The sequence below is a fragment of the Haplochromis burtoni genome, unplaced genomic scaffold, assembly GCF_018398535.1.
Source record: "Haplochromis burtoni strain Fernald_Lab_line unplaced genomic scaffold, NCSU_Asbu1 Contig_187, whole genome shotgun sequence".
Lineage (NCBI taxonomy): Eukaryota > Metazoa > Chordata > Actinopteri > Cichliformes > Cichlidae > Haplochromis > Haplochromis burtoni.
In genome coordinates, this window is record NW_024582548.1 from 616,418 (window position 1) to 639,823 (window position 23,406).

At 39.7% G+C, this 23,406-nt stretch overlaps 3 protein-coding genes across 3 annotated transcripts in view; 2 read left to right on the top strand and 1 right to left on the bottom strand.

Moving 5' to 3' along the window:
- Positions 1-8,036, top strand: part of LOC102303577 (E3 ubiquitin-protein ligase AMFR) — an 11,695-nt gene extending 3,659 nt beyond the window's left edge. The window contains exons 6-15 of the mRNA XM_014337545.2: positions 1-149; positions 859-899; positions 1,488-1,620; positions 1,734-1,867; positions 1,949-2,059; positions 2,800-2,996; positions 3,079-3,182; positions 3,871-4,005; positions 4,156-4,340; positions 7,076-8,036. Coding sequence (XP_014193031.1) covers positions 1-149; positions 859-899; positions 1,488-1,620; positions 1,734-1,867; positions 1,949-2,059; positions 2,800-2,996; positions 3,079-3,182; positions 3,871-4,005; positions 4,156-4,340; positions 7,076-7,235 — 1,349 coding nt within the window. The 3' untranslated portion in view covers positions 7,236-8,036. The remainder of the gene's footprint in view (positions 150-858; positions 900-1,487; positions 1,621-1,733; positions 1,868-1,948; positions 2,060-2,799; positions 2,997-3,078; positions 3,183-3,870; positions 4,006-4,155; positions 4,341-7,075) is intronic.
- A 3-nt stretch (positions 8,037-8,039) lies between these two features.
- styx (serine/threonine/tyrosine interacting protein) lies at positions 8,040-21,276 on the bottom strand. The gene is made up of 11 exons (XM_005934573.3): positions 20,965-21,276; positions 20,582-20,614; positions 18,973-19,026; positions 18,774-18,871; positions 18,628-18,688; positions 18,499-18,535; positions 18,376-18,415; positions 16,910-16,960; positions 15,927-15,999; positions 15,224-15,314; positions 8,040-14,671 (listed from the first exon to the last, which is right to left on the bottom strand). The coding sequence occupies exons 1-11, from the start codon at positions 21,130-21,132 to the stop codon at positions 14,598-14,600; spliced, it is 780 nt and encodes a 259-aa protein (XP_005934635.1). The 5' UTR covers positions 21,133-21,276; the 3' UTR covers positions 8,040-14,597.
- Positions 11,156-12,518, top strand: gnpnat1 (glucosamine-phosphate N-acetyltransferase 1). Its single transcript, XM_005934574.3, has 5 exons — positions 11,156-11,309; positions 11,444-11,506; positions 11,731-11,858; positions 12,167-12,228; positions 12,371-12,518. The coding sequence occupies exons 1-5, from the start codon at positions 11,156-11,158 to the stop codon at positions 12,516-12,518; spliced, it is 555 nt and encodes a 184-aa protein (XP_005934636.1).
- Positions 21,277-23,406: the final 2,130 nt, after the last annotated feature.

Here is a 23,406-nt window from a genome sequence, read left to right on the forward strand (position 1 = left end):
CTTTCTCCCCATCCACACCTATGAACAGCCATGTGCGTGTGCTCTGTCTGCTGGTCTCCCTGCTTCTGGACTGTTGTGGCTTGGCTGTGGTCTGCGGCCTCCTGGGAGCTTCTCATGGCATGCACACGCTCTCCTTCATGGCAGCAGAGGTGAGAACTTGGAGCCAAGCTGTGGGAAAGTTTTGGCCACACTTTGCACATATGATTATGGATTTTTATTTATTTATTTATTTTTTTTAAATGTCATTTAAGCTTTTGTTTAGGTGCAGGTATTTATTTATACACATTTGCTAACTACACTTCTCAGCATGCATTTGCTTTGTATTCTTGTTCAACCCAGGATTGGTTGAGAATAATTGGAGCAGTTAAAGTGAAAAATACCTTAATTTTCATGTAATTACTTAGTGAAATAGGTGCTCATGCTTTGTAGATGATATCCCTCCAGAGGACAAAATTGTTTTTACATTTTTCAGTATCAATGCAGTTCTTTGATGAACTTAGAAACCAATTAAAATGTGACTCTGATTCACCACCACAGAGTTATAAGAGTACTTTTTCATTTGTGGGTTCCTTCTTGCTGGTGTTGTGCATTCTGGCTCATGTATATGTTTCCTGAAGAAGCAGAAGCATAATCATTGTTTTCAGTTTGCAGCTGCACTTTTGTGAATGGAAAAAAAATAATCTTATTTGCTGTAAAAGCTGTCAACAATGTTGAATAAATAAGAGTTTGTCTGTGAGTGAACAAAACCACCGAGTTTAGTGTAAATGAGAGTTTAAACTATCTCTTTTAGACTGTAATGTCTGTGTAGAAAGCAGAGCACAACAGTTGCATCATTTTCGCATTTACTTTTTTCCTCAGTGTCTGCTGGTGACTGTACGCACTGGACATGTCATCATGCGGTAAGTCTCTGTGCAGCCTCATAGACACACTGCAGCATGGATGACAGCCTGTGCAAATTTGGAATCTGGGATAATCTTAGCACATAAAACTGTTTGTTTTCCTCTGGTTCCATTGGCTCTATTATGAAAGGCTTCTTTGTCTTTGAGAGGGTTCCTAATATTGAACTACCACCAACTCTGATGGGCCAAGGTCCTGGATCAGTACTGGATACAGTACTGACTCCCTTGGCTGGTAACAGCTGTCTGTTGCAGTACAGTTGTTTGGTGCATGGAAAAATAATGTTTATGGTGACTTCCCTTTAAAGATGTTTCTTTATACCTTTGCAAGTTTTGTTTTTGAGCTTTTGATTACTTTCACTCACTTAACTAAATACATCTTATGATGAAATCAGAACCGTATCATAACTCTTCTTTCTTTGTTACTCAAAACAGTTCTGTCTCAACCTTGAATTTCAGTCTTTTTGGCATTATTGTACCACATACAGTATATTGTTGCACATTTAATTTATTGCAGTATTTTGCCTCCTCCAATCTTCTAAAAGTCACCAGCATTTCATGAACTGAAAGAGCTGTGTCTTACTCTTCCAGATACTCAATTCATCTCTGGGATTTGAACCATCCAGGGACTTGGGAGAGTAAGGGGACATATGTCTACTACACAGACTTCATAATGGAGCTGGCCATGCTGTTTCTTGACCTAATGCACCATATCCATATGCTGGTAAGATGCAGTATGACTGAGTGTATGGCTGTCATGTTTTGAACACTTCCTGTCCCAGTGTGACTTTCTGATCCACTAATCTTTCACCTTTGTGTGCACATTTCACTTATTAGCTTTTCGGGAATATCTGGCTGTCCATGGCAAGCTTGGTTATCTTCATGCAGCTGCGATATCTCTTCCATGAGGTGCAGCGCCGTGTCCGCCGACATAAGAACTACCTGCGTGTCATCAATAACATGGAGACAAGGTGTGTGTGCGTGTGTGCTTTCAGTCTTTTGCTAATCATTACTTGTTTACTTAATAGTTGCATATACTATAAACTCTGCAGATTTGCTGTTGCTACTGCAGAGGAGCTGGCAGCCAATGATGATGATTGTGCCATCTGCTGGGATGCCATGCTTACAGCACGCAAACTGCCCTGCGGTCATCTCTTCCACAAGTAAATAATTTTACTTTTACTGCTTATAGTTAGGATTATCTGCCTTTGCTTTGAGGTGCTATACCCTAGAAATAGTACTTGTCAGTATGTGGCCTATACTGACACAGTTGAGTGGAAATTCCACTTGAGAGATTTCAGGCTTAAGTTGCTTTACTTTCTAATGTCTGGAAAATTATTAGGGATATTGTTATGGTTTTGGATTTAAAAAAACAATAAAAAAAACCCAACAACTATGCTATGGCTCAGGCAAACGTCTACAGAATATACTTTTTATACTTACTGAAAGGGGCATTTTTGGAGTTGTGTTATTTTATCAAACATGAAGTTATGCAATGCTTTTTGTTGTCCAGCACATGAAGTAAAATTGAATTTGACATCCTTGTCCTGAGAAAACATTTGTGTTATGTACCTAAATAACAATGCTAAAAGAGAGCCAAGGAGAATATCGGCATCCTGGATTTAGCAGGATTTAAAGGCTGAAGCTTCCGTTAGGGTAGTTCCCAAAATCCTTAAAAGATTTACATAGAGAAGTGTAAACTAGACTGCACAGCAGTTCTTAGCTTTTGTAGTAGAGTTTGCTTGTTTGAATGTTTATTGCTGTGAGCTCTGATATACATTCTGAGCTTCAGTAAGATGCCCTGCATAGAGCCTAGCTGTAGAAAATTTGTCCTGACCCCTAAGATACATGTCAAGTTTTCAGACTGGCGACTTACTTAGGGTATGTATATGTGTTTCTTCAGCTCTTGTTTGCGCTCATGGCTTGAGCAGGACACGTCGTGTCCCACATGTCGGAAATCCCTTAATATTAATGGGGATGGGGGCCAAGCAAGAAGCCCGCAGCAGGGTGGGGGTTTGGAGGACAACATTGGCCCAGTTGGAGCCCCCCCAGATGCCAGACCACATATCAACCAACACAATCACTTCTTCCACTTTGATGGTAAGGGTGCTGGACACGTGACCTAAAACTGATGGGCTCTGTGTCACAGCTAAAATTAAAAATCCATGCATTTGTCTTACAGGATCTCGTATCGCCAGCTGGCTGCCCAGTTTCTCAGTAGAAGTAATGCATACTACTAACATCTTGGGCATTGCTCAAGCAAATAACTCCCAGCTTATGGCTATGGTGAGTTCGAGTTTACTGAAATTTGTTGTCTTTAAGAGAAAGGATACACAGACTGCAAGTTGAGGCTAATATTTAAACTTGTAAGATCTTTTTAGACGGCTGATGATCTTAAAACTTTTGTTACATTCTCCTAAAAAGTCCAGGGGATGTGGGCAAAGTAACAAAAGGTTTCCGGGTTGAAAAAAGGAGACGGGAAAGCAGCATTGTTAAATTAAAGGTTTCATTAATGTTTCTATTAGTAATTAAACGAACAGAGAGGGACAGATGCTGAAATAGTCTTTTAAAGAAGGAAAACAACAAAACCCAGGAGTTGATCACCAAACTGAGAAGTTAAAAAAGAAAAAGGATCTCCGGCACGAGAGCTCACCTTTCTCTCACCTCATCGTACTCTTAATGCTGTTTAGAGTCAGCTGTACAAAAAGGGTGGCACCTAAGGCAGGAGAGATGCCAGGACACACCCACACGAGGTCAATTTCACACGAGGCCCTGCTAGGGCTATAACAACTTTATTTACTTAAAATCCCTGCTGCCGCCTTATTATTGCAGCCTTCACTCCATGTCTTAGTCAGTGTCTATGACTTCAAATATTGCTTGGGCTTAAAAACAACTAAATTTAATGTAACATATACTGTAACTTATACCAGTGTTCCCCATCTCACTCTGCTTTTTATGTACTTGTGCTCATCAGGCCCATCAGATTCAAGAGATGTTTCCTCAGGTGCCCTCCTACCTGGTACTACAAGACTTACAGTTGACCCGCTCTGTGGAAGTTACTACTGACAACATCCTGGAGGGACGTATCCAGGTGCCTTTCCCTACGCAGGTCAGTCATCTTGGGGTTAAATGTTAAGTGCAGTTTTTATTTATCATTGGATTTCTGCAGACATGCCTTGCTCTTAGTTTTCCTTGTTAGTTTGTTTTGTGTGTTTCTTAAAATTAATAACTCAAGATTATGTTTGTCGTCCTCTCTTAGGCCATAGAGCGAGCCCCTTTACAGGTTAATCCTGCACCAGATGAGCAGCCTGGGCCCAGTGGAGCAGCTGAGCAGGGTGAATCTGACAACTTGGAGGTTAGAGGAGGCCGCTTCTCTAAGTCTGCAGAGGAGAGGCAGAAGATGTTAAAGCAGAGGAAAGAAGAGATGCTTCAGCAAGCACGCAGGTTGTTCCTCTACAAATTTGAGTTTTCCACATTTTATATTCAAAATGTTTTTGTGTATGTGGTTGACTATATTTAGTCTTTAACTCAAGTTCTTATAATTTAATTAACTGTGTTCCAGGTTAGGCAGTCAAACTGTTCATCTTTACACTTGTATGTAACACATTCAAGCTGTCACACATGTTTAAACAGACTGCTCATGTTTCTTCCCTCACATGCAAAACACTTGTGTTACATTTTGATCAGTTTTCTCCACCCTTTATTAGAACAGCCTCTCAATCTCGCTTCTGAATGGGTATAAAGGATCTCTTCTGCAGTATCAAGTGTATAACCGATTATTTCAGAGCTTATCTATACTACTGTCTATGTCATTTTACTTCTGTGCCTGTTTAATACTGGGTTTTGAGATGAGTTTATATCACTCTTTCAACCAAGATGGAATAAATTGGATGTTAAAATGTCACTTTCTAAGTCTAAATTTAGAAAAATTTAAGTTTCCCTTCCTACAGCTTGGCTGCTTTGCCATTGTGGTGACAGTCAGTTCATTCAACTGCTTCCCCAGATAGGCTCTTAAACCACTGTTTTGTGCTGCAGCTGTCGATTGTTTGCTGGCCGTCTAATCACAGGTGTATTTTTATGGTGTCTTTAATAGGGCTGCCACAAACGATTATTTTGATATGTCTGTGAAGGTTCTCAGTCATCCAGGTCATCGTAGTCAAAGGAGCTTGCAAAGAAAAGCGTCTGGACTTCTTTAAGTTACTTAAAGACGTTTCACCTCTCATCCGAGAAGCTTCTTCAGTTCTAAGGTCAAATGGTGGAGAGTCCCGATAAGGTGGGGCCAGGTTTCACAATGAGCTCACCCGAAACTCTGGCTGATTGGGTCCCACACCCAGTTTCACACCTTGGCTCAGGCGATTAGAGGATCATCAGGGGGTCCTTTTGTCCCTCTGTGGGGGGTTACTCCCACTAGGTTTATATCTGGGGCTCTCCACCATTTGACCTTAGAACTGAAGAAGCTTCTCGGATGAGAGGTGAAACGTCTTCAAGCAACTTAAAGAAGTCCAGACGCTTTTCTTTGCAAGCTCCTTTGATGATTATTTTGATAGTTGACTAGTCACCGATTATTTTTGCGATTAGTCGACTAATCAGATCATGCATCCGTTGGACGTAAAGCGTACAGCTTATTGCACCAGCATGCATCTGCTCTTATATAACTATCATTAGCTTACAGCTTTAAGTGTCTAAGGTATGTGCTAACTAAAAATAAAGACAAGATGATAGTTTATTAAATTTTAATGAAATTTGCAGATTGTTTCGGTGGAGTTTAATAAACTCAGCCTTCTGCTCCTTGCTATCTAAAATATAACAGGACACCAGAGTATATTCAAGAGAATCTCACACTTCACACATCAGTTGTCTGCTTGACGTTTATTCAGCTGTGTAAAAACTATAACTTTAATCTCAGCCAAACCCATTTACTCAGGAACAAATAAAATGCTGAAAAAAGCCAAACAATAACATTTTTAAGTTATCGAAATGACTTGTATATCATGTTTAACCTGAGTAGCAAAAGAAGGCGGTGGGTTTGAAAACGATTTGCTGGGAGTCCGGTGTTCTCACCGGCTCTAGTGAGCCTTGAACCCCGGCTAGCAATCGAGCTAGTGGGTAACAGACGTCTCCGAAAACATCAGCGCGCTTTTGAAAATATGTGGTGTCCTGATAAACCAAGCAGATATTTGAAATTTACACAGCTACATTCTCGCCTGAAAATATGTTAAACGTTTATTTTGTGACCCAGAAAGAATAATAAGAGTAATATTAAAACTAACTAGCTGCTGCCATTGTTGGAAACAGAGTAGGACTGCGCTATGAATTCTGGGATGGGTTGGGCCACGAAGTATACATCAGACCCATCCTTCAAATCTGGGGAAATGAAGGGCGCGTTTATCGGCCGCATTTGTCAGTCTTTAAATTTGGACAGTCTTCGTCGTGTCGCTGTAACGTAATCGGCCTACAAATGCGTGCACAGGAGGATGCGGTTCCTGAATTTGGACACGGCTACGATATCGGAGACTGCTTCTTCTTCTTCGAAGTTTAACAGCAGCTGGCATCCTTGTACGTGCAGTGCTGCCATCTTCTGTTTCAGTCCGTTATTACACTCTTAAATCCTACTACTTATTCCTGCGTCTTTTGGGATCCTACAAAGCTTCAAACGACGTGTCGACTATAAAATTAGTCGTCGACGTAATCGTGACTAGTCGACTAATCCTGGCAGCCCTAGTCTTTAATCTCCTCTGTTTTAGTTGACTTAGTGTAGCAGGTGTGGTGCTAGTTCTTATGGAAATGGAGCTTTAGCTCACTGTTGCACACTGTCATCCTACAAAGCAGACCAAGGGCTACAATTGCAAGCTGCAGTCCAAGTCAAGTTGTGGGGCAATAAAATCACTGAAAACACTATCCAGATAAACAGAATTGACTTTCTGGCACTGGAAATGTAGTATTGACTTATTTCTGTGTTTTTAAAAAAACAAACACAAAAACCCCTAAGAACTCATATATTTGCAGTTGTGGACCTTACCATTTGTGGTAAATTATTATTATTTTTTAAAAGTATCTAATTCTAGGAGAAACACTGTGATAACTAATAGTAAGGATTACTGGTTCTCTGTTTCCTCCCCGTTCTTTTGGGTTTTCAGTTCTTGTTGTTATATCCTTACATTGTTTCTGCATCCCTGTAGGAAATATCTGAACAAAAATTCGGAGGATCAGGATGAAGATTTGCCTGGACTGGAGGAGGAGGAGGATGGCCCAGAATTGGACTCAACTGTGCTGAGACGTAGAACCATGGCGGCAGCAGCAGAGAGACGTCTACAAAACCTACAGGACCCTGCGCCCTGATTCTGGCTTCAGCAGAAGGGTGTAGTACATTGTTACCCTAAGAGGCACTGACAAGAGCTATTTCAACTTTCCCCCATTTGGTGTAGTCAATGGTCATCACCTATAAAACAAAACACACAAAAAAATTAAACCATTGCAGACATGGCCGTGGAGCGGTTTTGAGGCTGCCTAAAAGGGTGAGACTATTGTAAATAGCCTCTGTATCACTGAATTCAGCCTAGTATTTGGAATATGATCTATATATTAATTGGTGCAAGGTTGCATTGCCCTCTATACATGTGCCACACAATGCAACCACCAGCTTCAATAGACAGTCAGCAGCTGTCATGATTCAGACTGGCTGTCAAAAAACGAGCATGCTTTGCGTTCAGAAGACTATTACAAGAAGATGTTTATGAGAAGGGTTTGAAGGTGTCATTGGTAGATAAAGCTGTTATATGGGTCTTGGTTTTCCTTTCACATATTAAGCCCATGGCAGAAAATTCTGTATTCCGGATGGAGGAACTCATCTGATGTGTCTGTGTGTTATTTTGAGTTTCAACTGTGAATTAAGTGTAGGCAAAATAACACATTCTTATTTCTTACATAGGCGCAAGAGAATGTCACTTTAGTATTGTTCAGCCTTTCTGTCAAATATGAATGTTTCTATCAGAAAAAAATGCTGCAAACAAAGTTGTTTATTTTTTTTCTTCTTTTCACCCGCATGGGTTGTTTTCTATTTAGTGTGTAATATCACCTGTTTGCATTTTGTTATTTAACAAGATGGGGAAATGGGCCTGTAAATTTTTTTTTTTTTTTTTTTTCTCCAAAACCGGTCCCTTTGCGATGCATATGCAGAAAATAGGGATGTATTACATTATGATCAATGAGTGTTACATGTGGTGTCTTTCCTACAGGAACCTCTGCGCGGTAAAAATATCTTATTCTGTTGATTAATGGGTGTGTCGGTCATCTTTATCTGTTAAGAAAGGCAAAAATTGTCAAGTCTGCAACAGATGGAGTTTCTGTGGTGCATTTTAACTTGCTTGTTTTGCCACCAATTCAAGAGGCTTCGTCAGTTTTATCGGTGAACCCTTTCTTCTTTTGCTAGAAATAGTGTTGCTTCTTGCATATGTAGCAAAACCAATGAAATTCTTAGCAAATAACTGGTTTTCTCCTTGTTTAAATATTCTGCGACCCGAATGACTGAGAATCTTCATGAATAAACTTTTCGGGTTTTTTATTTGATTGGCCTTTGTCTATTTACATTGAATACTAGTTAAGAAATTACACTAGCGGGGGAACATAATCACCTGCTGGTTTAAATTGTTTTTTTTGAAAATGTACAACTGTGCAAACTGAACGTAGCCGTAGAGGCTTTTTGGGTATTGGTATATTTCACTGAATCTGTAGCTGGTTGATGCATATCGACAGATATAATGATGAAGTGTGTTTGAATTCTATCATTACAGTGGAAAAAAGGCAGTTTGGGGTGAGATATGCATGCATCTATAAAAGTGATTATGTTTTCTTCAACTTTATCCCAAAGAACAGCCCACAAACTTCCACTGAAGCTGAAGTGTTGTTATCTTTGTGTGCTCATTTTATTGCTCAGACTTTTTGTTTTGAGTGTTGTAATAAGATACAGCATAAGATTTTAGTTTAAAGGTTTTAATTAGTCAACATGTTTAAAAAAAAACAAAAAAAACAACAACAACAACCTAAAACTGGACAGTTTGGTTTTCATTCAGTTACTTAGCAACTTTTAAAATCCATGATATATTTTCCTATGCATGGATTACCTTTCATAATCATTAACTATGGAATCAGAATTTAAATATTTTCTTTTGGACTGAGCTTTCTGGTATTTTTGTGCCTAAATCAAGATGGTTCAGTTATGGATAATTTCTGTAAATCTAGTTTTTGTAAAATATGTTAATATAAAAGACTCAATAAACAGCTTCTACAGCTTTTTAACAAATGATGGTTTGTATCCTTTGTTTACTGGGTTTTCTTTTTCTTCTGTTTATTGAGACAACATGGATTTCTGGCTTTACTTTGCAGATGTAAACCTCCAGTCCTAATAGTGCAGCCTAACCTTTCAATTCCCAAGTTCAACAAGTGAGGTTGAGATTGTTAAATAAAGAAAGGTTTTCTTTAATTGGTCTGTTTTGCTATCAGTGGAAGTGGTAAGTAGTTGTAAAAAGTGGATGGAATAATAAGGACTACCTCCAGAATGATCAGCTTCACCTGAACTCAACAGCAAGATGGTTGAAACTTGGATAACAATGACAAGCACACATCAAAACTAGTTTTGGAACAGATAAAGCAGGCTAGCACCAACTTTCTGGAATGGCCTTCCCAAAGCACTGACCTCAATCCTACTGAAAACTTGTGGACCACACTTAAAAGCCAGGTCTGTGCCAGGTGATCAACCCATTTAAATAAACATTTTTTCCAATTCTGCCGGGAAGAGTGGTCAGATATCTATAATGATTACATGTTAACTTCTGATCACAACTGTAGCTTACTGGATAATATTTATGTATAATTATGAGTAACAGTGCTTCAGTTGTATTAAACAACACATACTGGCAGTATAGGGAAGAGTTAAAAATACTTCTGCCATCAAGAGCTTGTCTCATCCATTTTAGTTCAGCTCATTATTGTTCTTAGAGTGCGGCGATGCAGTCACATGGATCTGAACTATAGCTGGTAAACGTATTGCCAGTGGGCAGTACATGTACAGCATAAACCACATCAGTATGTTTTTTGTGCTCCTTTTGACAGAAAACAACTGTATTTCTGTACAAAACTCATGAGAGTATACAAGCCCATCACAAAGCATGGATGCATGATGTATTGTGGAAAACTATTTGCATCTGGATTTCTTTTAATCAATTGACGTCAGTTGGTTGCGCCTCTGCATCTTTGCCACGTCATACACAAGGGTTAGTGCCAAGCGGAAATGAATACTGAATGCAGCCACAGTGTTCAGCTCAATGATGTAGCGCAGCCTCATTCAAAACTATAGTAGAGAAGACCATTGCGGGTTATTTCACTGTGGGGATTCCGAGGGACCATCTCTAGCTGTGTTGGCTTTTACTTGGTAAGTAGCTGCCAGGTGGCTAACTGCTTAGCTAACGCTAAATTTATCATTTGGTATGAAATGTGAGGATACAGCTCCGACGCTAACTCGGCTGTATAAGTTTGCTTACATGAAGGTAGCCTCGTGTAGACGTTTAACAGTATAGGGGAAACACTGTTTACATACGCCTGTATTTTGCCGGGTTAGTTGGCAAAGTATGTTTCAATAACCCAAGTTTCGTTTGGCTAGCTAACGTCACATTAGTTAGCTAAAGCATTGTGGTCGCTGTACTGTAATTTGTTTTAGTGAACATGGGCAGTTTGCCCTCATTTCTTTGCCGTGCTCAACCGGGAAACGATTACGCTTGTAAAAGTGTAATGTTTTATGGTGCTGCCATGGAAACTAGATTTAGGACGCCTGTGGTAGAAGTAGGAAACTCTGTCGCAGAAAGGCTCAGAGTGACTCCCATCAGCAACAGCGACAGTGTTACCTTCTTCCCTTGCTCTGTAAAGCCCTCTCATATTACATATCCTGGTCAGGCCCCGGGTCCTGTCCTGGAGAACAGATCATGAATCATCAGGAAACGTATCATTATCTGTACGCGGGTGTGTCAGCTGGTTTGTCAACCTCCGAAGCATACCTGTGAACCCTGAGGAAACGTTTTAACAAGTGAAACTGTCAGGTCAAAGTTCTGTATGACCAGAGCACACGCTCTTTCAGTCCAGGCTGATTTTTATGACTTGTATCAATTCATTAGCCAAATAAGTTGGGTACTGCCTTGCTCACATACTTTTTTGGGTGTGTGTCCCTGAACTCATCTCTCTGTGCATGTTTTCCATTCAGAGATTTTGGTATGCTGCTGGACGAGACTCCACTTTTTGAGCCCTCTCTGCTTCGGGAGCTAGACTGGAGCAGCAACACTGCCTCATTCTCTCCCCCAATCTCACCATGCAATCCAGGGGAAGGCCTGGTGCTGAGGCCACTCTGTATGGCAGATTTCAACAGAGGTGAGTCTGTACAGCATAAACCACACCAGTATGTTTTTTTTTCTTGGGGTATAATATGAAACATCTCAGAAATTCCCAGGAGATGGGTTACAATTCAGAAATTTTCACTAACTCTTTATCCTTTTTCGTTCCAGGATTTTTCAAGGTTTTATCTCAGCTCACCAAGACAGGCGATGTCACACCAGAGCAGTTCACTAGTAAGTCATACTTGTCTTATAAATATTCTAAAAGTGAGATAATTAAGTTTGGAACATAAACTGTTAACTGAGTGTCATTTTGAATGACTAATTTTCAATTTAACACAACTATTGTTGTGTCTTAGACAGCCGATCATATATATTTAAAGAAATATCCTAGAAAACAAACTAATTAAAGTATGAGTGATGATTCATAAACACACATTTTGTTTATTTTTTGACAGAGAATTTTGAGCACATGAAGAAGACTGGAGATTACTATGTCGTCGTGGTGGAGGATACAAATCTGAGTCAGATCGTGGCCACGGCAACACTGATCACTGAACACAAATTCATCCACTCCTGTGCCAAAGTACAGTATACCCTACACAAATTTGTGTATATTCAAGTACACAACTGTTTGTTTGTTGTTTTTCTCCCTGTGTTTTCCTTATCACCAGTTACGTAAAAAAAGTTACTGATTAATGTAGTGGTAATTACAACACTAATATTTAATTATTAACCCAGTATATGGTCATAAATTGGTTAATAATTATTTAATTTATCAAATCAAAATGCGCTCTTATTTCCTTTACTAGGAAAGCTCAGCTTACATTGTAGAGATACATATATGTTTATTAATCTTGACAATTAGTAAATTAAAATCATATTTATTTGTAGAGAGGCCGGGTGGAGGAGGTCGTCGTCAGCGATGTGTGCCGAGGGAAGCAGCTGGGCAAACTGTGAGTCAAGACACGGCTTTGGCTTGTCTTTAATATTTCACATATTGCCCAACATATCAAAAGACAGTTTTATATTTTGAATAGTTTATATCTTGTGATTTCTGCTTTTAAAACTTTTCACTTCTCTTCTTTATCCCAACAGATTAGTCTCGACTCTTACTCTTCTCAGCAAAAAACTGAATTGCTATAAAATCACTCTTGAATGTGCACCCAAAAACGTGGCTTTTTACCAGAAGTTTGGCTACTCTGCGTCAGACGAGACCTACATGCAGTGTCGATTTTTTGACTGAGAACGGAAGTTTAAAAAAAAGAACAACAAAAATCTGTTTTGGGAAAAACGGACTGTACCTTTGCACGCCCGGTGATAATCAGAACTTGCAGAATGTCTTAAGAACTGGAGCTTCCCGTGGATGAGGTTGCTGTTGTGTCACAGCTGAGTCATCCATGAACACTTATCATGATTTCAGCACACTCGAGTAAACATTTACAAATGTTCAAGCTCAGTGCAACACAATCCCTTGTCCTTTTGGTAACCGTGGCTACCTCACCAGGGTGGACCTGACATCTCATCATCTAGAAAAGAAAAATACTATTTTCTTTCTTTAAATTGCTTGAAGTTTTTCTTTTCCATGTACCAGTGAAAGAACAGTTTATATATGTGACTTCCATGCAACTGTAAGTAATGACAGCTATGTGGGAGATCAGGATGATACCAAATGAAGTTATATTACTTATTATGTAAGTAAAACAATCTACAGGTAACAGACAACTCTACAAGGCAACTTCAAAACCAAATATGCTTTAAGAATTAATTGTAGATTGTGATTGAACTGACAGACGGCTGCCAGAAAACTAAACTTGTTTAGAACAAAAGATTTGTTTTACTTTTTTTTTGTTTAATCCTATTTGGTACAAGATGCAGTGTCATACAGATTATGTGTAGCTGGGTAACTAATCAAATTTAAATTACAAGAACTACGATGAAGACTGTTATAAAGTTTCACATTAAGTGAGGAAAAATATTTTGAGGTACTGGTAAGTTGTTAACATGCTGTTAAGTTTTGACTTAAGTTGCCAAATGGGATTAGCATTTAACGGTTTTTGTAATGGGAAGTGGGTAAAAATGATTTTTCTAAATTAACTCTTATTTAAGCTTTTCTAGTTAAGTTTTATAATTATTCTTTTATCCTGGAGAGAGGGGGCACATATTTAATGTAATTTATTTCAAAACGTGTAGTCAAATAAAATCATCTTTGGCCTAAGGTCATTTGTTTTTTTTGCTTTTTTATTTCTACAAAAAAGGCAGCTCCATGTTTTAACTAAAGACTTGATTTGAGATATTTGGAGTGGTTTTTTTGGAGGTCAGGATGGTGGTGGAATTCAAAAACGTTGGTATGCTGTGGTTGAGGTGGTGTCCGATTCCCCAGTGTCTTGAAGTGAAGTCTTTGGGCAAGATGCTGAAATTGGTTGTAGGTGTGGCACTGTCCCACTGTTAGTCCAGTGTTGGAGTGGCAACCTGTCCAAAGGTGCATTTCTCACCCAGTCAGCTGGGATAAATGAAATCAGTTTATCCTCAGTTAAAACTGATTTTGTATCATGAAGAAACAGCCCATACTCTTCTCACTTGAGATTAATGTATCAGGTCTAGTCAATCAGAGGAAATGATACTAAAATGGGGATTTAGCTTCCATCATGCTCTTAATGCAATATTGTTTCAACATTGCTGATGTTTAATTATCGAGCATCACTATAGAGTGACCTACAGTAACTATTGTTGCGGAATCTTAAATGTGACTTATTATTGGCAATCTAATAAAAGCAGTGAAGAGCAGAAATGAGGACGCAGCTGAACAGGACTCAGGACTTTATTAAGCAGTGAGTTTTCTATTCCTTACTATCCCATATCAAGTCTGATATTAGTCCATAACCCTATTACTCCCGAAATAAAGGCGTAGCTATTCCTCTTCTCATGTCCTTAACTGGGAAATATCTTGGCTACTTTCCCTTTTGCCAACTTTCCCCACCTGTTCGTCTACACAAATTCAAGTATCGAAAGTGCATTATTGCAATACTGTCCCGCTGCAAATGCAAAATGCTTTAAATACTATAAAACTGCAAAAAAGAAAAAAAAAAGTCCCCCATCAGTGTATACAGCTCAAGAAAAAAGAAAGAAAGAAATTAGTTATCAAATTGTTCCCAGTCCCCTTTAGTACTCCATGTCTCAGACATGAGTAGTTCCTGTCCTGGCCCGATCCCTTCCCCTTAGAAAAAGTTCAAATATTTACATTTTTAATCCCATTAAAAATGAAAAAGAAAGAAAGAAAAGAATCGAGTGCACTCTGCCACACAGCAAACATTATCAGCAAAGCTCATCCGTTCTGTGCAGCTGTGACCTGCATCCCTCCAAAATCTTCATCTTCCTCCAGGCTGCGTTTGCGGCTTCCTATTATAGAAAAGAAAATGAACAATCACAAAACGGCAACACAAAGTCCGTCGCCTATAATCTCCAAACGTGAACACTGTCGCCTGTGGAAAGTGAAATCGCTGGGATTCAGACCAATAAATTATAACTGAGGGAAATTATGAGTCAGTCCTAGAGCTACACATGCCTGAATGCTATGTGTTTAATAGTAATAAAGTCCCAAAGAAAATATGAATGCTATCAGTTGAGAATGAGTCACAATGGAGCTAGTTTTTTTTTCCTAATGAAAGCCTTCTTTAAAGTCAAACATCATATCAAGCAGCGTTTTACAAATGAGTAACCCACCATTACCACATCACCAGTTAATGATCCTGAGAAAGTCTGATAATGGATGCCAAAATGGCACAATGGACCCATCGACACTGCTTTGAATTCTCTTTAACATGAAATATTTTTTTATTATTTCCGCTGTGCTAAAGCTGTAACCAAATGCTTTACCTGCATTGGTTTAGTAATAACAAGAAATAATGGGACGTGTGTCTCTTTCCAAAACTGGGTACGTTAAATACAAACCTGGCATCCCAGCTTGTAGTGAGAACGGCCTGTCCAACTGCACCGACATCCTTTTAATGGTCAGTTTGGCTAGGTAGATTGCTTCATATTCCTTTAAAAGCAAATCAAATTTAAATACAGCTGTAAAAATCACAGGAATGACAACAGCTACACAGCTCCGACTGCTTGTCTCTTGGCTGACTTCTTACACGCTCAGTTAATTACTTAATGAAGCTCAAAGACTTTACAGTGGCAGTATTCGTGAGCCCATGCCACAATTTCTGTTTTGAGTTAATGGAGTAAAAAAAATAACTGTGTGATAACACATTTACTTTAATTTGAAAACACAACAAGTACACGTGCCAACTAAGTTAGCAAGCCACTTGTGTGGCCAGCCAAGACAGACTAAAGAGAGATGATATATGGTAGGAAACATGGGAAAATCATTTCTGCAGCCTCGAATAAGAAAACACAAGAAAGCAAAAACAGCAAAATGAACCAGTATAACAACACAGGCTGTAGTGATTCTGTATTTCTTCTGTGTATGCAACTTTTTATCCAATGCCATCATATAAATGTTGCCTTTCTTTCAAAGGAAAATGAAGGGGGCACAGTGAATCTGTTGCAGTAGCAATATTATTAATACAGACCAATTACAGTCATGTGCAGACAGTATGATTATTAGGGTATTAGGATATTCTAAAAGGTTAAAATATGAGCTTACCTGTAGCTGATGCACAAAGCCCACATTGGGATTAATGCAAAACCTCCTCTCCTGAACATGGCTGAATGCTTCCCTACAGAGTGAAATAGGAAAAACATGAAACCTCTGCAAGCAACACTGGCTGTATCCCAATTCAGGGTCTGCAGCCTTAAAGTACGCAGCCTCAATGATCCTCAAGGGCCACGTACTCAAAGACCGCTAAGGCCGGAAGTGCGAGGCTTGTGAAATGGGACGGTCTAGCCTCCGTTGCGCTGCCCAGGTTGCCTAGCAACCATGATACTAACAGCTGGAAACGTTTCATACAGCTTTGTTTGACAGAAATGAAGGAGAAAATCTTTTGTTCGTTTCTTTCTACATGAGCTTTGATCATTCTCTGTAGGATTAAGCTCAGCTATTGAACGGCGTATATTTTAAAGTAAAAGCTGCAAAACCAAGTTAGTACAAACGTCACTAATGTCACATAACTTTGCCGACATGTGGCCAACAGTAATGTTTTAATGTTCTTCGTTATTAAACATTTGCACATAAATAAGTGACATAATATTCAGTACTTACTTAAAGTTTACTCTTCGGGCGCCCCCCCATCCGCCGTTTTTTTTCGGCAAAATTATCCACACCCACCGCCGCGCTATGCATTCTGGGATATGTTGGGCCACGAAGTCTACACTGCCACAGCCTTAAAATTCAGGGAAATGAAGGCCGCATTTCAGGGCCGCATTTCGAGCAGCCTTTGAATTGGGACAGCCTTCGGCGCGCCGCTGTGACGTAATCGGCCTTGAAATGCGTACTTTAAGGCTGCAGACCCTGAATTGGGATACAGCCAGTGTCTCTACCAGCAACTGCTTCCTGTGCTTCTATCCAGTATATTTATATATTATAACAATTATGCTGCAGTCCACTTACACCCATGTAATAAAGTCAGCTTAGTTTTACAATGTGCAGAAATTGTAAGCAATACATTGTTGTGAGGAAAAAACACTCACCTGTATTTCATACCGAATGTTTCCATAAGATATGCAATCACTAAGGCAGCACTGAAAGAACAAATAAAAGTACACCTGGTTACTTAAGTGGTACAAAAGGTGCATCAGTTCATGTTATATATTTCCTTTAAGCCACGTTAGAGAGTTAGACAAAGAAATAATGGACTAATTAAATTGTGGCAGAGCTGGAGCCGACATAAGTTAACTTTGGGCAAGATCCAGGGTAAGTCATGCTAAGGTTGTCAATTAATAATAGGACTTGCATGGACACTCAGGAAGAGCATTATTTAACTTTTAACGGCGTGTCATGATGTCAAGGCAACATAGGTGTATAGTACAGTGAAATGTCTTGAGTCACCCTTCTTTATATTTTGACAGAATAATGGAAAAATCTTTGGGCTTCTTGAAGGACGTGCCAAAGTTCTTTGTTGGATGTTAACTGCCTTTTGTTGGGTTCCATCAAGATGATCTTACACTGCCTCAATAAAACTGAGCTCCGGGCTTTGGAGAAGGCCGATCCATGACTGATATTTTTCCACTGTGCGATTTTTTTTTCTGTCCAGGTATATATTTTTACTGCACTGACAATGTGTTTGGAATCATTGACGTACTAAAAAAATGAAGATGCTACAAATCAGGCACTTTCCAGATGGTATTGCATGACAGCAAATATCAGCTGTGGTAACACCACATACTAGATTTGACAGTTTTACACAATATTCCTTCCTTCCTGTCACAATACGAAAGGGAATTTGTGTCTCTGGCTGGAATTGAACTGCTGACCTTTTGTGTAACCCACTACACTATACAACCACTGCTAGATGGTACTGCATGACAGATGAAAATCTGATAGTATTTTTCTGTGTTCATAATCCCACCAAGGTCCTCGAGACCACTGGCTGAAATACAACCCCAAACCATTACAGAGCCTTCACTGTGTTTCAGAAATGGCTGTAGACACTAGCTTTTGCATTGCTCATCTGACCACCTCCAGAATTTGAACCAAAAATATCAAAATTGGACCTGCTGACACTGATTTTCAGTCCAGTTCTTGTGTAATTTTTCTCTCTTAAAAATTACCTTAAACAAAAAAAAAAAAAAGAATTCTTCTGAAATTGATGAGGCTGATGGGCTAAACTAAAAAGGAGTAAAGAAAAGCAGCCAGTTGCCAAAGAGGAAGTTTGAGAGACCATGAGAACTATTTCTCAAATCAAACAAAAAAAGAAGTCAAGATCAGTGGAAGCAAAATATAACAAAATGAAGGGTTGCTCAAGACTTTCGCAAAACTTTATCCTACATGCAATTTGCTCTGTAAACTGAAAAAATATCACATATAACACTCGCCTAAACAAAAACAGTACATGAGCCAATCATATTTTAGAATTTCACAGCTTTGGCAGTACAGTACGTGATGCGCTTTAATGCACGAGGTGAAATTACAGCATACAGAACAAATGTAGGCTCACCTTCTTGATATCCCTGCATTACCATGAACCAGTACTTTTCCTGAAAGAGCAAGGAAACAGAAGATTGTTAATAAAATGCCTTACACTGTAGGCAATACAAACGGGAAAGGCATGCATCTTTACCTTCTGTTGCTAAGCAGCCATCAATGAATTCTTTAGTCTGTAAAAAGGAAAATTTAATTTTATTGTAAACGCCACACCTTTCAGCGAAAGAGCGCTTTCCCAGACAACACGCCCCACCTCTTTACTCACCATAGGAAAAAAGCGGATTATATTTTCCACTGGACTGTCAGCAATATCTAACACAAGGTATCTGCAAGAAAACGCATGATGAAATAAAACTCCCTGTTTCAGAAACATACCAATGTTGCGCAAAGATCACAGAAGCCCTTACTTACCTAAACATGTGAGGGAAATTAGGTTTGATAAAATTGGCTTCAATGTCTTGGCGGACGCACACAATGTGCGTTATGCCGTGTCTTTCGAGAATTGGCAGCTAGACATAGAGGAATAAGTAAAATGAGGGTTGAATGCATTCATTTTGTTTGTGTCTCCATATCCAAGAGAAATCAATGAAATCAGTCCTCCAGCAACTACCTTGCTTTTCATCGCAGAAGAGTAGGGACCTAAAAACAGTCCTGGTAAAATCTCCTGAATAGAAAAATACAGCAAACATTAACACAACACAGGCACCAACATTTCTTCATCTTTAACAAAGAATTTTATATCTGGACACTGACATTTTACTGTGATCACTAGAAGTTTACACACACTCATCAAGGGCATGAATCATGGTAATTATGAGCTTTTAATGAGTTCTTGGGATGGTTAAAAAAAACAAACAAAAAGAACTGAGTGAACAAGAATTAATTATAATTTTGGATTTTCCACTATTCCACACAAAGTCAAAAATATACATACACCCAACTAATCTTTGGTTAAATGTCCCTTATCAAAGTATACCTTGACTGGATGCTTTTGGTAGCCATTATCAAGCTTCTGGTAAATTTCTTCCTGGATATTTGGCTGCTCTTCTTGGCAGAATGCATAGAGTTCATTTAAATTTCCTGGCACGAACTCTGCTTTTAAGCACTTAATTTTACATTAGGTTGAATTTGAGGCTTTGGGAACGCAATTCCAGAAGCTTAAAGTTAGCTTGCTTTATACATTTAACAGCCCTGATGTGTGTTTGAGATCACTGTCCTGCCGGAAAACCCAATGGCGTTGAAGTTTTAACCAGCTAGCTGTTGATGATTCTGAGGGTACTCCTCCTCCTCGATTACTCCATCCACTAACAGTACTACTGGTAGCAAAACAGCCTCAAAGCATGATGCTACAACAACCGTGTTTGACAGCTGGTGCAGTTTTCTTAGGTTTGAAAGCCTCTGCTTTACTTCTGCAAACACACCTCCTGCTATTGTGGCCAGATAGCTAAATCTTTGTTGTCTGTCAATAAAACCTTTCTCCAGGGGGCATTTGGCTTGTCCATGTTGGCAGCGACAAATTGTTCAGTCAAGTTCATGGCAGGCTTGAGCCTTGATGGTTCCTGGGTTAATCCTGAACATCCTAACCAATTATCTCTCATTTTAGGGTGACAGTTCGGCAAAAGCAGTGATGAGCAGTCAGACTGGAGCTTCAGGTCATACAGGAGAATCACTTGGGCGATCGCTTTAAAGTCTCTTTGCGCTGGCAAACGACCCCCAGCACTGATCACAACAATGAGGGGATGATCACAACAATGAGGGGAAATACCTCCAAAATGCACAAACATTTGACCCAGAGCATACAATTGATTTGCACAAATATAATGTTTTTGATATGCTGCTTAGTGATGGTATTGACTCTGACATTAGTGCTGATGAGCACCAAATGAGAATCGTTAAGGAATCTAAATAAGAAGTGAACTCGATGAAGGAACCTGTTCACCCAAGTCATTACAGATGTATGCACCCATGAGGCGTGTATGTAAACATCTGGTCATAAAATGTACACACATCATCAAAGTAGTACCACGACAGCCAAACAAAGTTGTATTAAAGTTTAAACAGTAACTATAATGATTAAAAATACAATTTGCTGCATTGTTCTGTCTCCAGATTAATGTTTTAAGAACTTTAAAGCCGCATTTACCATAGGAATAGACTAAAGACGTTCAACTGTCAAGATTAAACTTGCCACTATAAACAACAGACTCATCCTTACACACCTGCATATCTCGTCTCATCGGATACGCCCAATCCTGGAAAAAAATGGGAATTTGAAACCAATGTTAAAAGATGTGGCAAGTGTTCCTACCATTAAACGACAGCTGAATGCTAGTTTACTTTATGCACGCTGATTGCTAATGCTAGTAGGCTACTCAGTGCCGAAACGCCGCAAAAGACTAATTAAAAGACAATTTTGAGAATGGCTCTCACATTATCACACATTACATTAACACGTCACCCTCCCAAAAACTACTACTACACACACACATATATCGCCCTCTCTACATTGTTCGCTGCCAGAAAGTAAAACTAGCGTGGAGGTTAGCTCAAATTAGCTGGTCAGACAGACACAGTGGACATGCTGGCTAATACAGGATCTCACCAGAAGGTCCTCCTTGGTATCGGGCAGAGACGGAAACTGAAGTTTGTTGTCCTCGTCCATCCTGCTGACCATTCGGCCACCGCCGGCCCGACTTCGCGCGCGGTATCGATGTTTCCTCGCGGCGGGGTTAGCTGAACAAACGGTACAATTTGTTTTGAGGCTCCACATGCATGTCCGCCATACTGCTCGGTCACATGCGTCACGTGATCCCGAAGGAGCTGGCCGACAGATGCGTGGAGAAACGGAAAAGAGGAAACAGCGTCGCTTAGCGGTCGTTTTGCGAAGCGCAGAGGTCACAGAGGAGCACCCCCAGTGCCACTGTAAAGGCAATATTTAGATTTGTGAACTTAAGGAGTTAAGATGAAGACGTAGTCCGCGATGTAGTCTACGAGCTTCTGCTCACTGCTTATCGAAGGGCCTCTAAAGCTATTCTTTGAATGTGTCCGAACTGGTTAGGCCAGTCCATAACTAATAATCTAGGTATGATTTTACTGTGATGTCAGTGAGTTTGGGATCATGTCACGACAAAAAATGAATTTCTTGTTGATGAACTTGTTGATGAACTCCAGATGATATTTTCATTGTGGATCAGTATCTGAGAGTATTTTGCTGAGTTTCTAATTCCATTAATTTTGAGAACATTCCCAACAGCACTGGCTGAAATCCATCTCCAAACCAAGACGGAGCCTTCACTGTGTTTCACAGGTGGCTGTAGACACTCACTGTTGTACCGCTCTCCTGACCTGCTCTGTACATACTGATGATAATTTGAACCAAAATTTTAACATTTAGATTAAACCCTCCATGAGACCTTTTCTTACAAACTGTGTTATTGTTGTCAATCTTCATCCACTGAAGAAATGGGAAGAAATGATTTTTGCTGGTAAGAAAGTGCCCAAAGATACAGTTTAAATTCGATTTTTTGCTGAGCTGTCTGTTATGCATATACACAGCACTGGTTCATCCCTTGAGTTAGGTGCTATTCTTACGGTCAATGTTAATAGTTGAAAAAAGTGTATCTGAAAATGGTCAGTCTAAAAATTTGTTAAAAACTAAGCAGGTCCTTCAGTCTTTTATTATTTTCAACCTCTTCCACCTCCACCATGCACGCCTTGTTAATAGTGACATCAGCAGTGACTGATAATGAGATCTGATAAAGAACAGAGCGCGTGGATAATCTGTAGATGTTTGTTTGGCGTCTCAGATCTGGCATCTGTTTGTTGTTGTCAGACATTGCAGCATTTTGTGATTTTTTTGTTTACTGTCTGGTCCGTGGGTGGGGACAACACTTTCTTCACAGATTAGAGGGAGATGAGATCTCACCAGTCAACAAAGGCTTGTATGCGTGTGCGTGTGTGGGTTTTCTATAAGTGCATATGTTTGTGTGTCTGAATAATGTATCCTAGCTTTGCAGCACCGCTGGTCAGCATGGGTGGTGTAACCAAAAGTTATTTCTTATCAGGTGCAAGGACAGATGTGCCCCCCACTGTTGCTCCTCCACAGTCACAGATACACCTTGAAGAAGAATCTTTGAAGAACGTCCCTTACATGCACTTCCAGTTAAAACATTTTCCATGCGCATGCATCATCTTCTCTCAGCTTCCGCTTAAAAAATCTTTATCCGCATTTAATGAAAATAAACAGCTAGTGCCAGTGTCTCCCTGTGTGATGATTTCCCTGTGGTGCAGGCATCCTGGTGACAGGGGTTCTTTGATATTTGGCTGCTTCAGGCCAAATCAGCAGCCATGCCAGATTCCTCTGGCAATACGTAGCGGTGCCTAGGGGGGCGGCAAAGCAGGAGTAAGAAAGAAACGAACACTTTATTTTAGAATGAAACTTACATAATAAGGATAACGTTTTGGTCAGTACTTTTATACTGGAAAAGTCCGAAAATTTTTGTTTTTGGATATGTTAATGATTATAGTTGTGCATGTAATGGAAACTGCATATCCTCCTCTGTCACACCAACCATCTGCGTGTCCTCCTTCACAATCCATGAATCTTCTCTGTGGTCATTCTCTTTCCCTCCTCACTGCTACATATATGTCCACTATCCTTGCTCTGCACGTCCAAACCATGTCAGCCTCGTCTCTCTGACTTTGTATCCAAACTGCTCAGCCTGAGCCGTCCCTCTGATGTACTCAGTTCTTCCATATAAACTACACTGCCATGACAGGAGGGGAGGGGCGACTGATGTGGTCCTTCTGTTCCTGTAGCTTATCTACTTCAAGCTTCAGCATGTGTGTTCAAAGATCTTCTTCTGCACACCTTGGGTATAAGAATAGTTATATGAGTTAGTTGCCCTCCTATCTGACCCCTGTCATCATCAAGGCCAACCCGTCTGGAACCAGTTTTACTTAAATCACCTCTCCTCTTCATTTTCGTGCTCAGAATGAAATTCAGCAGGTCGCATTAGCCATGAACTAAAAGCTTTGACATTAC

Bases quoted from the DNA above. Each gene is read 5' to 3' on its own strand.
- gnpnat1 (XM_005934574.3), top strand. From the start codon at position 11,156: ATGCTGCTGGACGAGACTCCACTTTTTGAGCCCTCTCTGCTTCGGGAG. The intron at 11,507-11,730 runs GTAAGTCATACT...ATTTTTTGACAG, and splicing joins CACACCAGAGCAGTTCACTA to AGAATTTTGAGCACATGAAG. The intron at 11,859-12,166 runs GTACAGTATACC...ATTTATTTGTAG, and splicing joins TCATCCACTCCTGTGCCAAA to AGAGGCCGGGTGGAGGAGGT.
- styx (XM_005934573.3), bottom strand. From the start codon at position 21,132: ATGTGGAGCCTCAAAACAAATTGTACCGTTTGTTCAGCTAACCCCGCC. The intron at 18,536-18,627 runs GTGAGTAAAGAG...TCCTTTTTACAG, and splicing joins TAATCCGCTTTTTTCCTATG to ACTAAAGAATTCATTGATGG. The intron at 18,416-18,498 runs GTAAAGATGCAT...TTGCTCTTTCAG, and splicing joins TGGCTGCTTAGCAACAGAAG to GAAAAGTACTGGTTCATGGT.